Raw genomic sequence first — 14,767 nt, 5'->3', positions numbered from 1 at the left:
GCCTTTGTTGATTATCTTTTTTAACACCCACACATCTGTTATGCGGGATGTTGTGGATATTATGGAATTACAGGATGCCAATATATATATTTTTAAATCTATATTACTAATTTGCAAATTCTACTAATTAATGTTACCCATGATGTTTTTATTATGTTATATAGGGATTATTATATTCAAATTAACAGGAAAAAAATGCGCTTAGTCTAAAAATGTTATACATTGAAAATTAAATGAAAATAGAATATAAAATCACAAATAACTCAAAATCATAAAGTGTAGTCCAAAAAGCAGCAGCTTAATGTGTGATAGCACAAATAAAGATATGGAAAGGGAAAAAGAAGCTGCGCTAATAAATGGAAAGTCCATACAATTGCTCGTGGATAAATCGGTAAACAGTTCAGTCTATTGAATCAAACACCAGGGTGGACCAAAACAAATCAAACGTGCCGCCACCTTAAGAAAAACCTGCTTACCAGCTGGCAAGCACAGTTGGGCAAATGGCTTAAACCCAGCCAGGGCCTTTGCTTGTACAGAAGATCAGCTGATGGGCTAAAGGCTCGGATGGTTAGATAGATGCTCAGAACGCTCCTGACACCACACGACCTTGCTCAGAGCCCCGAGACCCAGCCATAAACAGAGGAAAGAAAACCATCCATAGTGTAATATTGTCACTACTGTATGGTCAGGTGAACAGAAAGTCAAAACTAGTATTTTGAGTCAGATTGTCATTGTATTGTGAATTGTCTTCTGCATTCAGAAGGGGGAGGCGGTGGAGGAGAAGCGCACACAGACACAGTCACATGTCTGTTAGGGTAACTCGGTGGATCATCACTATGTCACTATCAATAAGTGATGGTCCACCGAGTTACCCTAACAGACATGTGACTGTGTCTGTGTGCGGTTCTCCTCCACCGCTTCCCCCTTCTGAATGCTGAAGACAATTCACAATACAATGACAATCTGACTCAAAATACTAGTTTTGACCTTCTGTTGACCTGACCATACAGTAGTGACAATATTACGCTATGGATGGTTTTCTTTCTTCTGTTTATGGCTGGGTCTCGGGGCTCTGAGCAAGGTCGTGTGGTGTCAGGAGCGTTCTGAGCATCCATCTATCCATCCAGCCTTTAGCCTATCAGCTGATCTTCTGTACAAGCAAAAGCCCTGGCTGGGTTTAAGCCATTTGCCCGACTGTGCTTGCCAGCTGGTAAGCAGGTTTTTCTTAAGGTGGCGGCACGTTTGATTTGTTTTGGTTCACCCTGGTGTTTGATTCAATAGACTGAACTGTTTACCGATTTATCCACGAGCAATTGTATGGACTTTCCATTTATTAGCGCAGCTTCTTTTTCCCTTATTATATTCAACCATATATCACCTTACGATATGTGTTGTAATAGTAATAATTATTATCTGTAAAGCTTTACCAGTTTTCACTGCTACCTGTGCTGGTTGTGCCGTTAGGTCAGTGTATCTTGGTTACAGGGACACGGCATGTGCGCAGGCGCTCTTGTGTCAGTCTACTTGGTTTTCTATATGGTGAAGATAACGTTAACTCATCCTTTATATGAGGTGTGTGCTGACATCTTTGCGTTATTTCCGCCAGTACTCTGAGTGGAGATGACGGCTTCTTCCAGTATCTGTGCGGGGATTGAAAGGGAGGGTTTGCCGTGCCGTACAGCCAATCCTGTGAAGAAGTCGATATGACGAAACATGTCGGAGGCGTGGCTGTACGGCAACTCAGCATCTGCGCATGACGCTTGACTTACTTTGATGTGACTCTGGCTGGCTGATATCACCTCGTAGCGCTGTGGATCCGATGAGGGGAGGGGTGAGAGTACTAAGCTGCATCCCCGGTCCGCCGTGACCATTAGCACACTGCCATCACTTATTACAAGGAATGTCTTGCTCATGCCGTTTTTATTAGTTAAGAATGTGAGTACAATGTTAGAAGACGTGTTTGATTTTATCCAATAAATGTTTTAAAAAAACTTTATCACCCTATTGGAGGCAACATTTCTTTTGCATGGTGATTTATCTCTACCTGATGAGGAGCGTTACCTATTAAGGATTTCCATCTGTGTGGGCCCATCTTCATCCAGCTCGTGTAACCCCTTGGGGGGGATCTTTATAAAGCTTACAAGCCGCGCATGAGAATGCAAGGCATGTATATCTGGTGAGTGCGGCTCCATTAGAGTGATTCACAATCACAATCGGTGTAGTGGAGGAGATTGTCTACATCAAAGGAAGATTTCTATTGCTTATTCACCTGTTATGTTGAACTCCTTTGTGGCACCTTAATTTTTACTTGGATTGGACTTTCATTATTTATATATATATTTTTTCGGTCTGGACTTTTTGCTCATTTGAAATAATAGTGCATGAACTATTCACTGTGATATACTTAATCACTTGTTTGTCATCCTCAGATTATTTATTCACTCAGTCATCATTATTTTGATAATTGTTTTGGGTTCATCACTTGCACTTTAGGTTATGTGTTTACATTAATGGTTAGTAACACTTATTTTCATGATTCCCGTACAATATAATTTTTTACAGCGCCACTATTTCACTGATTTTCTTTGAAATACTGTGTTATTATTTCTTTTTAAAGTTGGCAGCTGCGATCTTTGTTTATTTTACACCTGAGCGCAGTGGAGAGTTACCAAGTTTTTTTGCGCATCACTTGATCACTCTTTATTAGAATGAATATCATTAGCAGCTATAGCAGCTGCTAGCGATAATCACAAGAGAATCCGGCAGGCTGGTTGTACCCAAGTTGATAGATCGATCAACTTGGTACATTCAGCCTGCCCATTAACCGGTAGAATCTTGGCCGAGTCCCACTGAACCGGCTGAGATTCAAACCATGTATGGCGGCCGGCCTTTCTATTACTCCAATACTACAAAGTTCTACCCTAGCTTTCCTTATATGCTAATGAGGCTGTAAGAAAGTTAGCTTGTGGAAGAATTTGGTGTAAAGCTGGCCATTGACGGTTCGAATCTTGACTGGTTCAGCAGGGACTGGCCGAGAGTCTAACCATGTATGGGCAGGATGTAACCAATTTGATCAATCAATTAACTTAGCTACAACCAGCCTGTCAAATTTTATTATAACCGCCAGCATTGGGGATGGCTCTCCCTGCCTCCTGCCAGGAGAACACAATGGCTCAGCGTTAGGGATTCAACCCATGGTTGCAGGAAAGAAAATTGCTCCATCTATGGTCAGTGGTGGCCATACTCACTTTGTTTTTTTCTGATGGATTTAGACTTAATTTAAATTGAATCTATGTCATGTACCTGGTGGAGAGCTGAAGAGGGGGCATCTTTTGCACCTCTTGCAGTGATGACAGGAGGTGCGAAGACACAGAGTGGCACAAAGGGCCGATATTACAGGCAGTGCCAGCTGGTGTTTGCAGGAAGCAGATGCCTGTACATCACTAGGCATTAACCAGGAACTGGAACACGGTGACGCTTTTTCGGCAGACAGGAGCGTAGCCAGGACACAAGTCAAAAGATTGTCAACGGCCGGGCAGCGAGGTACAGGAACAAGCAGAGTAGGGGTACAAATCCGGATCGGTACACAGTTGGGCAGCAAATTACAGGAGCGCAAGACAGGAGCAGAGTCAGAATACAAGCCGGGGTCACAGCAGGCAGGCAGAAATCCAAAGACAGGTCAGGAGCAAGCTGAGTCGTACAAGTGTAGACATGTATGTCAGGTCAAGGAACTAGTTAAAGACAACTCAGCAATCAATTCATGTCATAGTCCAGCATAAATATTCCGTTTGGTGCCAATGCCCATACAGGACTTGCGTGTGCATATGTTTTGTGCACCTGCGCATAAGTTTTATGTGCGTGCCAATGCCCATCTTGCAGTGAGCCTTTGCTCAGAAGCATGAGCATGTAATAGCCTTCTGGTTCCAACACATACTGAGCTTCTCTTACAGTCTAGTCAGTTGCCCAGGGTGGAAAATTATCAATCGTTTTTTATCAATCGGCACCTCCTTTTTCAGTCAAGGCACCCTTTAAAATTCTGTGCTCGAGGCACCCATTCTAAAATGTAACAACTAAACTAATAGTTTTACATAATACAGCAACATCCATACATGTAGGACACGCAACGCTATAGGTGATTTAGTCTTCCAAAGCATATATACTTTTGCACACTGATACTGACTAGTATTCCAATGTTTCTCTTCTCTCTCACTCAGCTAATGTGACCCCAGTACTGACGTAGAGGGGCAGAGGGGGGGGCAAACAAAGACGCTGTGCAGGCACCCAATGTCCTTCTTATCAGATGCCGGCTATATAGTTGTAATGGTGCATAACCTGTGACTTTGTGGAACTAAAAGGCAGGCTGGATGCACCCCCTGGCTTGTATACAGTTTTTGGGCAAATGTTAGGCGTTCTGCCAAGGCACCCGTGAAAAAACCTGAAGGCTCCCTGGTTGAAAAAAGCAGCTATAGCTGGTATGAATAAAACATGATCTATGAATAAAGGACGAGCAACTTATTGAAAGGTCCCTCCCACCATTTATAGAATGCTTTTCATTGATGGAAGCTATAGTACGGCTTCTGTGCATGGAGGAGGTGGGCTCCAATGATGGCTGTTCATGTGACTATATGCCGATTTTTGCTATACGGCACTGCATTGTTTTACTGACAATTACGTGGTCATGCAAGGATGTACCCAAATAAGATTTGTGTACTTTTTTTCCCACAAATAGAGCTTTCTTTTGGTGGTATTTGATCACAATTTTTTACGCTATAAATAAAAAAAGACCGACAGTTTTGAAAAAACAAAAAACTAAATTTTTTTACTTTCTGCTATAAAACATACTAAATAAAAAAAACTCAAATTTCTTCATAAATTTAAGCCAATATGTATTCTGCTACATGTTTTTGGTAAAAAAAATCTCAATAAGCATAGATTGATTGGTTTATGCGAACGTTATAGCATCTACAAACTATAGGATATATTTATGGAATTTCTTTTTTTATTTTCTTTTTTTTTTACTAGTAATGGTGGCGATCAGCTGCTTATAGGGGGACTGTGATAGTATTGCAGATAATGAGACACTTTTAACACTTTGTGGGAAGCAGTGACACTAATACAGTGATCAGTGCTAAAATTATGCACTGTCACTGTACTAATAACACTGGCTGGGAAGGGGTAGAACATCTAGGGCGATCAAAGGGTTAACAGTGTGCCTAACCAGTGTTTTTGTGTACTGTGTTAGGTACTTTTACTAAGAGATGAGATGAATTTTGTTCTCTGCTTTGTAGGAACACAAAATCCATTCCTTCCCCCTTGTCAGAATGGAGATCTGCCTTGTTTTCAGTTCTGTGTTTAAGCCCTGGTTCACACATAAGCGATGGGGGATTCCAGCGCTGGTTCCCGCATCGCATCTCCCTCATAGGCAGTTGACACTGCCCTCTGTGAACCGCTGCGGGTGTCACAAAGTTGACACCCCCAGAACGGTTTGCAGATTGCAGTGTGATCTGTGATTTTCGGACGGGAATCAGATCGGATGGGTGTGAACACCCATCCGATCCGATTCCAGTGTGGGGAAAAAAAAGGTTCCTGCACCTTTTTCATGCAAATCCAATACGAGTTCAACTATACAAACTGTATGTCTGAATTCGCATTGCACAGACATCGCATGCGATCTGCACAGCAATGCGGTGCGAATCACGTGCGATGTCTGTGTTCACAATAGTGTGAACCCAGGCTTACCGACGGTCGGCTTGTGCTGTAAATAATCACAGCAGAAGCGGGCTGCCAGTGGCATGCGCGAACCCTCTGCAGGTGGAAGTGCAGAATCACATATACAGTTGTGCTCAAAAGTTTGCATACCCTGGTAGAAATTGTGAAATTTTGGCATTAATATTGAAAATATGACTGATCATGCCAAAAAACTGCCTTTTATTTAAGGATAGCAATCACATGAAGCCATTTATTATTACATAGTTTTTTGGATCCTTTTTAAATCATAATGATAACAGAAATCACTCAAATGGCCCTGATAAAAAGTTTACATACCCTAAAATGTTTGGCCTTGGTACAGACACAGAGGGTGGTACACACAGGTTAAAATGGCAATTAAAGGTTAATTTGTGCCTTTTTAAATCACAATTAGTGTCTGTGTATAAATAGTCAATGAGTTTGTTAGCTCTCACATGGATGCACTAAGGAGGTTAGACACTGAACCATGGGAGGTAGAAAATAACAGTCAAAAGACCTGCATAACAAGGTAATGAAACTTTACATAGATGGAAAAGGATATAAATATCAAAAGCCTTGAATATGCCAGTCAGTACTGTTTAATCACTTAATAAGAAGTGGAAAATTTGGGGATGTCTTGATACCAAGCCAAGGTCAGGTAGATCAAGAAAGATTTCAGCCACAACAGCCACAGGAACTGTTCAGGATACAAAGAAAGACCGTAGGTAACCTCAGGAGAAATACAGACTGCTCTGGAAAAAGATGGTGTGGTTGTTTTTAAGGAGCACAATACGATGATACTTGAACAAAAAAGAGCTGCATGGTCAAGTTGCCAGAAAGAAGACTTTACTGTACAAGTTCCACAAAAAAGCCTGGTTACAATAGGCCCAACAACAAATTGACATGCCTCATTGGCTTTTTTGTGGCATTGGCAAAGTAAAGGCTTATTTGGCAGCTCAACCATGAAGCTCTTTTTTGTTCAAGTATCATTGAATTTTGCTCCTTAAAAACAACCACACCGTAATTTTGGAGAGCAGCCTGTATTTCTTCTGAGGTTACCTATGGGTTTTTCTTTGTATCCTGAGCAATTCTTCCGCCAGTTGTGGCTGCAATCTTTCTTGGTCTACCTGACTTTGGCTTGGTATTAAAAGAGCCCCGAATTTTCCACTTCTTAATAAGTGATTAAACAGTACAGACTGGCATATTCAAGGCTTTGGATATCTTTTTATATCCTTTTCCATCTTTGTAAAGTTTCATTACCTTGTTATGCAGGTCTTTTGACCGTTCTTTTCTACCTCCTCATGGCTCAGTGTCTAGCCTGCTTAGTGCATCCACTAACAAACTCATTAAATATTTATACACAGACACTAATTGTGATTAAAAAAGCCACAAATGTGGGAAATTAACCTTTAATTGCCATTTTTACCTGTGTGTACACACCTTTTGTGTCTGTACCAAGGCCAAACATTCCAGGGTATGAAAACTTTTTATCAGAGCCATTTTGGTGATTTCTGTTATCATTATGATTTAAAAACGATCCAAACAACTATGTGATAATAAACAGCTTCACATGATTGCTATCCTTAAATAAAAGACAGTTTTTTGACATGATCAGTCATATTTTCAAAATTAATGCCAAAATTTCACAATTTCTGCCAGGGTATGCAAACTTTTGAGCATGACTGTATATACGTGATCCTGCACAGGAGAGCCGCCCCGTAGCAGTAAAACTGCTATGGGGCGGTCTTTAAGTGGTTAATACTATTTATTATATAAAAGTGTACAGTGATCAGACTGGTGGTTTTCCATGTGGATGTACAGTATGTCATCCTTTAAGAATGATTTAAGGAACTAAGCCTTTCTATACTTTGCAACCAGGAGAGCCGCCATCTTGATGTCTGTTTCATCTGCAGTTGCTATAGCGCTGTGATCAGCTATGACACCAGCCATTTAATGGTGAGCCACTGACCTAAAAAAAACGTGTAGGCAGAAGTGCAGACTTAGCAGACCTTACTTGCTGAATACTCGTTCCAGGTCAGTGACTCACTAGGTAGTGAAGTTCTGATGATGGCGATGGGGACTGCACCTTTGAAAGCCAGTCAGCGATGGCAGCTCCCATTTTTTTTACCTCTTGGATTTACTTTAAGCTTTTCTTTGGATGCCAAGGATATGACCTGGAAACATACTGGTGGATGAACTTATGAGTGTGGGAATTGGCTGCAGCAGATTATTGGTGTGTAGCCAGCTCAGTGGGGGCGGGGTCTAATAGGAATGATTTATTACTGTCTGCTAAGTGCTGGGAACTAATGTTGATAGACATTTATGATGATTGTATTTTTTGTCTTACAGTGCCGCAAATTATTGTTGTGGGCCCACCTGCATCAGGAAAACACACTATAGTAAGTATATCAAGATTTAAAATCATGGAAAATCAATATATCCATGAAAATGTCAGTACATTGAGTTTCAGCTCTATGAAAAAATAGAAAGCGTAAAGTGAGCCCCCACAGCTCCAACCCCTGACCCTAATGCTTAACCCTTTCCACACCTGAACTTTAATATTTTATCTAAACCTAAATTAAAGTGATTGTAAACCCTTACATATACCCTCTGAAGTGAATAGCATCAGGTGAGACACATAGATGAACAAATACTCCTACATAAGTTGTACCTATTTATTAGCAGCCCTCTGTCCTGTACAGCTGTTCAAAGTACACAGATCAAAGCTATTTTCTCAGGTCCAAAAGACAGGGGATGGGGAGCTAACATCACACACTACACAACATAGAGCAGAGAGCCGAGTGTAATCTGAGACCTAAGTGGAAGGAATGGTCACACCCACCTCTACACAGTCCCATAGGGAAAAATGCAAAAACAAGCACATGGAAGAGGGTGAAGCCATCTTATGGGATACTTCAGCATAACCCAAACCTTAACCTAACCCCTAACTCTAAGCTTACCCTTTATCTGTACTTACCTATTTTCTAAACATATAAGCCTTTCTTTGTTGATATCAGCACTGAAAGCACTGTCACCATGTAGCAAAACAATGCAGCTCAGTCCCAAAAATGACTGTATCATATCATAGCATAATTGAGCGTTTTTAATGCACCTTTTTGCAAAACAAAGTTCAGTATTGTCCTCAAGGATTAATAAAATTCTGGTTAGAGCACTAATGGCAATGGGTAACACAGACAGTTCAATTTCAGACACTTTTAATAATACCCTAGTGACTAGTAGACAACAGGGTTATCATTCTATAAATTACTTTAACGTGCATTATCAGTTAGTGACAAATAATATTCATTGCAATCCTGATCTGAAATCACCATTTTATAGAATGTTCTCCTGGACACATTATAGGATCTAAATCTATCCAAAAGGGGTAGATGGCAGCCGGGCATGCAGTCACAATCCAACTGCCAAGTGTTTAACCTATCGTAGAAAAAAGGGCACAGGAATGGCTTCTTAGGCCATGGTTTACATGCCATTACCTTCAGGGGTTAGGACACTGGCAAAAGCCAGCCCCTCCCCCCCCCAATGTATCCATGTAACCCTGCCCACTCTGGGGGGTTCCAGGTTTTTTCCAGTGCCCTTTGTTGATGGATGCCTTCTTCTGATTTTTTTTTTTCACAAGTTTTTCCTTCCTTCTATGACTGACACTTCTATCAAGATCTGACGTTTTTTTTCCTAATGGCCCACTAGCAGTTTCCAGATCAAAACCTGCAGTCTGTACCTTGGGAACCATACTCATATTGTTTGCTTTGGATACTGGATCCTGTGTTCGATGCTCACCTTGTCACATGGTGCAAAGAGTGAGTTATTTGCAGGGTGCTATACAGATCCAAGGCCATGGTCCAGTTGGCACGTAGAACCGAAGCTCTTTTTTGGGGAATGCCCACTGTAGCGGGTAAAGCCTGGACCCTGGATGGGACCAGCAACGTGGACAAGGAAGGACAAGTTTTCCTGTACCTTTACATACCAGTTACTGGCTATACATTTGTTGTTGCATCATTACTTGTATCTGTGGTACACACTATATCCTTTTATCTTACAAGATACACCACAGTGCTAAGCACACAACTGGTTTGGAAGGCACAGGTTTTGGGGTAATCTACACTTTGTTTTTTCCTTAGCTTTTATTGTCTTGCTCTATATGGCCTGATAAGTAGGGATGAGCCGAACACCCCCCCCGGTTCGGTTCACAGCAGAACATGCGAACAGGCAAAAAATTTGTTTGAACACGCAAACACCGTTAAAGTCTATAGGACACGAACATGAAAAATCAAAAGTGCTAAATTTAAGGGTTAATATGCAAGTTATTTCCATAAAAAGTGTTTGGGGACCTGGGTCCTGCCCCAGGGGACATGTAGCAATGCAAAAAAAGGTCATTTTTTCGGAAGCAATGATTTTAATAATGCTTAAAGTGAAACAATAAAAGTGAAAAATCCTTAAAATTTTGTACCTGGGGGGTGTCTATAGTATGCCTGTAAAGTGGCGCATTTTTCCTGTGTTTAGAACAGTCCCTGCACAAAATGACATTTCTAAAGGAAAAAAAGTAGTTTAAAACTACTAGCGGCTATAATGAATTGTCAGGTCTCGGCAATACAGAAAAAAGTGATTGAAAAAAAAAACGGCATGGGATCCCCCAGTCCATTACCAGGCCCTTCGGGTCTGGTATGAATATTAAGGGGAACCCCCGAACCAAAATTTAAAAAAAAAGCTGCGTGGGGGTCCCCCCAAATTCCATACCAGGCCTTTCAGGTCTGGTATGGATATTAGGGGAACCTTGCGCCAAATTAAAAAAAAAAAAATGGTGTAGGGGTCCCCCTCAAAATCCATACCAGACCCTTCAGGTCTGGTATGGATTTTAACGGGAACCCCGTGCCAAAATTTAAAAAAAAATTGCGTGGGGGTCCCCTCAAATTCCATACCAGGCCTTTCAGGTCTGGTATGGATATTAAGGGGAACCCTGTGCCAATTTTTTTTTTTTAAATGGCGTAGGGGTCCCCTTCAAAATCCATACCAGACCCTTATCTGAACACGCAACCTGGCAGGCCGCAGGAAAAGAGAGGGACGAGAGAACGCCCCCCCCCCTCCTGAACCGTACCAGGCCACATGCCTTTAACATGGGGAGGGTGCTTTGGGGTAACCCCCAAAGCACCTTGTCCCCATGTTGATGGAGACAAGGGCCTCTTCCCCACAACTCTTGCCCGGTGGTTGTGGGGATCTGCGGGCGGGGGGCTTATCGGAATTTGGAAGCCCCCTTTAACAAGGGGACCCCCAGATCCCGCCCCCCCCTTTGAACTGGTAACGGGTACATTGTACCCATACCATTTCACAAAAAAAAGTGTTAAAAAACCACAAGACACATGTTGGGACAAGTCCTTTATTAAAAAATAAAAAAATATGTCCCACGAAGTCCATTCATCTTCTTCTCTCGCTCCACCGATGGACCGATAAAAAAAAAAATTAAAAAGATCCGCCTCCATGGGAGGCACTCGCCTTATGACTCTTCAGTGCGATGACAGTTCTTTTATAACTGAGGGCGGGGCCACACAGTGACGTACCCGGATGGTCCTACTCCCCTCTGACCCCACAGGAAAGCCATTGGGAAGTCTCATCCCTACTTATAAGTAATGTTATTAAAGCGGTAGTAAACTCCGCTTTGTGATTTTTACCTACAGGTAAGCTTATAATAAAGCTTACCTGTAGGTAAAATGAATATCTCCTAAATTTGCACTGTTTAGGAGATATTCGCTTGTTTGGCAGCCGGTCACCGGTCACATCGGTCACCGGGCACATCACCGGTGCATGTGCTATGAAGGAATAGCATACTCTTGCCATTCCTTCAGAGCTCTGTGCTGCGGCAATGACTACATGCATGCACAGGAGTGATATCATTACAGCTTGGCCATTCAAGCGGCTGGAGCAGGTGAATCCGGAAGGAAGACTGCGTGAAGATGGAAGCCCTGTCAGTGGTGAGAGTGGGCCTCTGGAGGGCTTTATTTCCAGGTATATGCTTCATAATGTGTTAGCATGCGATGCATACTAGCACATTATAATAGTACTTTATTCAAAGGTTTACTGCTGCTTTGAACCATTTCCCTATTTAAATTTGGTGGTCTTTTCTTGCACCTCACTATTGGAAGTTCCTCTCTGGCTAGTGGCATACATAGTGCTTTTAAGACTCCTAACTGCACACTTCTGGCCACCATTTTCCACTGTCAACACGTATTGGTCAAATGCTATTTCACCTGTTGCTTGATATCTGAGAGACACAGCCACAGAAACTGAATTAGCACCTAGGTTATTATGATTCCTTTATACTGGACATGTTAATCCCCTCCCCTGTCCACATCCACTCTATGAGTTCCTTACAGACGAAGATCCTCACTTGGCAATGACAAAATACCACCTGTAGGGAGCAGGAGCACAAGGAACAAAAAGTGAAAATCCTGCTGCAGGCTGTGAGGAAACTCCAAGTTCCTCTCAGGTTGAAAGCTGTTCCCTAATCGTGGAGAAAGATCTTACACTGGTTCCATCCCCCTAATGCGGGCTCCCTCACGTGTGGTCTGTTTGACTAAGGCAAAATTCTGTGCCCCTTTGCTTAAATTATTCCAGAGGCTATCGCCACTACTGGATTCAGCGGGTGCTAACAGCTATAACTCCTCTTCTGCCTCTCCTCCCCCTGATTATATTTATGGCTTACAACCTGAATTGTCCAGCATATTTACCGGTGCAGAAGACAAGGGGGACTCAGACATCTTGGTGGAGGCTGCTGAAGATATTTTGGGAAGTTAATTCTTCAGCTTCTCGGTTTGCTGGCTATGGTAGACTGAGGTAATGTTGTACTACTCTCTGGCTAGACACACCTGGCTAACTGGACTGGAGAACTCATTAGTGAAGCTCCACTGATAAAGATGATCCTATTCTTTCTGCAACATTGCATCCTTTGCTGTCAGCTCTTCTCTATTCTACATAGACACCATGGAGAATGTGATTCTGCAAATCTACAGACTGTCCTTATTCTCTGTGCTTATGCTCAGAATTTAATGGCTTAGAATTTAGTTGGATAATCTGGGTCAGGAAAGGTGTCATTTATGCACACTCTTCGAAAGAGGAGCTCCTCTTTGGAAAATCCCTTAAGGAATACGTGGAAGAGGTTACAGAAGGAGAGGGATTCCTTCTCCACTATCCACTAACACACCTCCCTAATGTTTGTCTTCCTCTAACTTACGGGTTTGATCTATTCACCCTCTCCAGGTGCCATCATCTACTGCTGGCCTATCCTTTTGTTGCACACGCTTCATCTTTGAGCACACCGGACCTACTCAGAAGCTATCTTGACATTGAAGGTTTGCCCCCACCCCTGGAGTTGGTGGAGAGGGTCGTCTACTGACATTTGCTCCAGCTTAGAACAGACACTTCCCAGCCTTTTATTTCACTCTGTCTTTCGGAGAGGTACACAACAAGTTTTTATTGCTGTCCTCTCTCTTTCCTTTCTACTGCCCATTCCTATTTGCTGCTTCACAAAAACTGTTTCCCTACACCTCCTATTAGCTTTACAGTCACAAGGGGTGGTCATCTACTTCCCTTTAAGGAAGATTTACAAGGACTTCTCAAATCCTTCAGACGGCCATTGTTCATTTGAAGACACATGTCCCATCATGGTAGCGTAGGGAAAATAAAAAAAGACATATATTGTGCAGGCAGTCACTAGCATTAGCAAAACAGTCTTTGTTTTTCTGTGTCCTCCCTGTAACTTAGTATTTTTCAACCTGTTAATCCTGCTGTTATTTTTCCGTTTACACTTGCTTCAAAACATGGCTTCGGACAGGCTTTGTTAAAGCTCTCTGAATGCCAGTCAAAGCTCCTTTCACTAAATAATATGGTTAGCTTACAGTCCTGTTTACACCTTGCATTTGCTTTGCTTTGCTTAGGCTTCGCTTCAAAAATGATACCCCATGTCGCTTTAGTGGTGCTTCAAAGCATCTTCAAAGCCTCCATAGAACTCTATGACAAAGCTCGCTTGAAGCACCTGCAGCTTTTAAGAGGCTTTAATTCAGCTTTAGCTTCGCTTTGTTTTGGAGAAATTGCAGGTATGAGATATCCACACACACGCAGGGCATCAGTCAAGCTTCAACAAAGCTTCAAAAGAGCATCACGGAAGCATCACCGACGCTCCACCGAAGCATCACCAAAGCTTCACTGAAGCATCAAAAACACATCATAAAAGCATGTTTAAGCAGTAGGCGCTTTAATGTGTGTTGAAGCCAAAGCAAGTGTAAATGAGCCCTAACTGCCAATATTCCTCTTAAATGAGAGATTTTTCACCCTTAACCCCATTTACAGCCATCACTGTATATCATATGGCGGTGGCAGCGTAAGATTTTATACCCACAGCCAGGAGTATGTGCGCAGTTCACATGCCATCTGTTGACTTGCTAATGAAGTTAATCAGCCGTTTGTTCTGAGACCCCCGAAATATCCGTTCGCTGATCTCTTATCTGCAAAGAACCAGGAAGCGTATAATGTCATTTCCGATATCAGGTGTCACTTTCCCTGGTTGTTACGGCCAGGGAAGAAGCTAGTGGAATGTGATTTGCACTCTATTAGCTTGAGGCTCGGTTCACACCTAATGCTGATGCAGCTCCCAGGAGGTGTCCTGTGCGTCCTCATTCACTGTTTCAGGTCCGATTTCAGCCCAAATTTTGGAATCAGAGATATGTGAACCGGCTCCATAGAGAGCCAGTCACAATCTCCTGCTATTGCCAATTGAATGCGGTGATCCCAAATCCAATTCACAATAGTGTGAACCCGACCTTAATGGAGGGCAGGTGAAATATCAGGGGTCTAAAAGGCTTGATGTCTCATTAAGGAGAGACTCTGCCACAAAGAGTTTATATCACATAGTGGACTTTTTGCGATGTAATATAAATAAAGTTTTCATGGAAAAAAAAGTGTCAAAAAACAAGTTACCCTAGCAAAAATAAAACCCAATCAACAAAAAAAGTTGATCCCACCCTGTCCCCACATA

The 14,767-nt window shown here is 42.3% G+C and overlaps 1 protein-coding gene across 3 annotated transcripts in view; it reads left to right on the top strand.

Moving 5' to 3' along the window:
• Nucleotides 1–14,767, top strand: part of AK8 (adenylate kinase 8) — a 312,083-nt gene that overhangs the window by 47,647 nt on the left and 249,669 nt on the right. For all 3 annotated transcript variants that reach the window (XM_073600536.1, XM_073600535.1, XM_073600538.1), the window contains exon 3: nucleotides 8,077–8,126. In XM_073600536.1, the coding sequence (XP_073456637.1) occupies nucleotides 8,077–8,126 (50 nt within the window). The remainder of the gene's footprint in view (nucleotides 1–8,076; nucleotides 8,127–14,767) is intronic.

This window comes from Aquarana catesbeiana, linkage group LG09, assembly GCF_042186555.1.
Source record: "Aquarana catesbeiana isolate 2022-GZ linkage group LG09, ASM4218655v1, whole genome shotgun sequence".
In the NCBI taxonomy this organism is placed as follows: domain Eukaryota; kingdom Metazoa; phylum Chordata; class Amphibia; order Anura; family Ranidae; genus Aquarana; species Aquarana catesbeiana.
The sequence above is the reverse complement of the archived record's forward strand: the minus strand, read 5'-3'. Positions and strand labels throughout refer to the sequence as shown.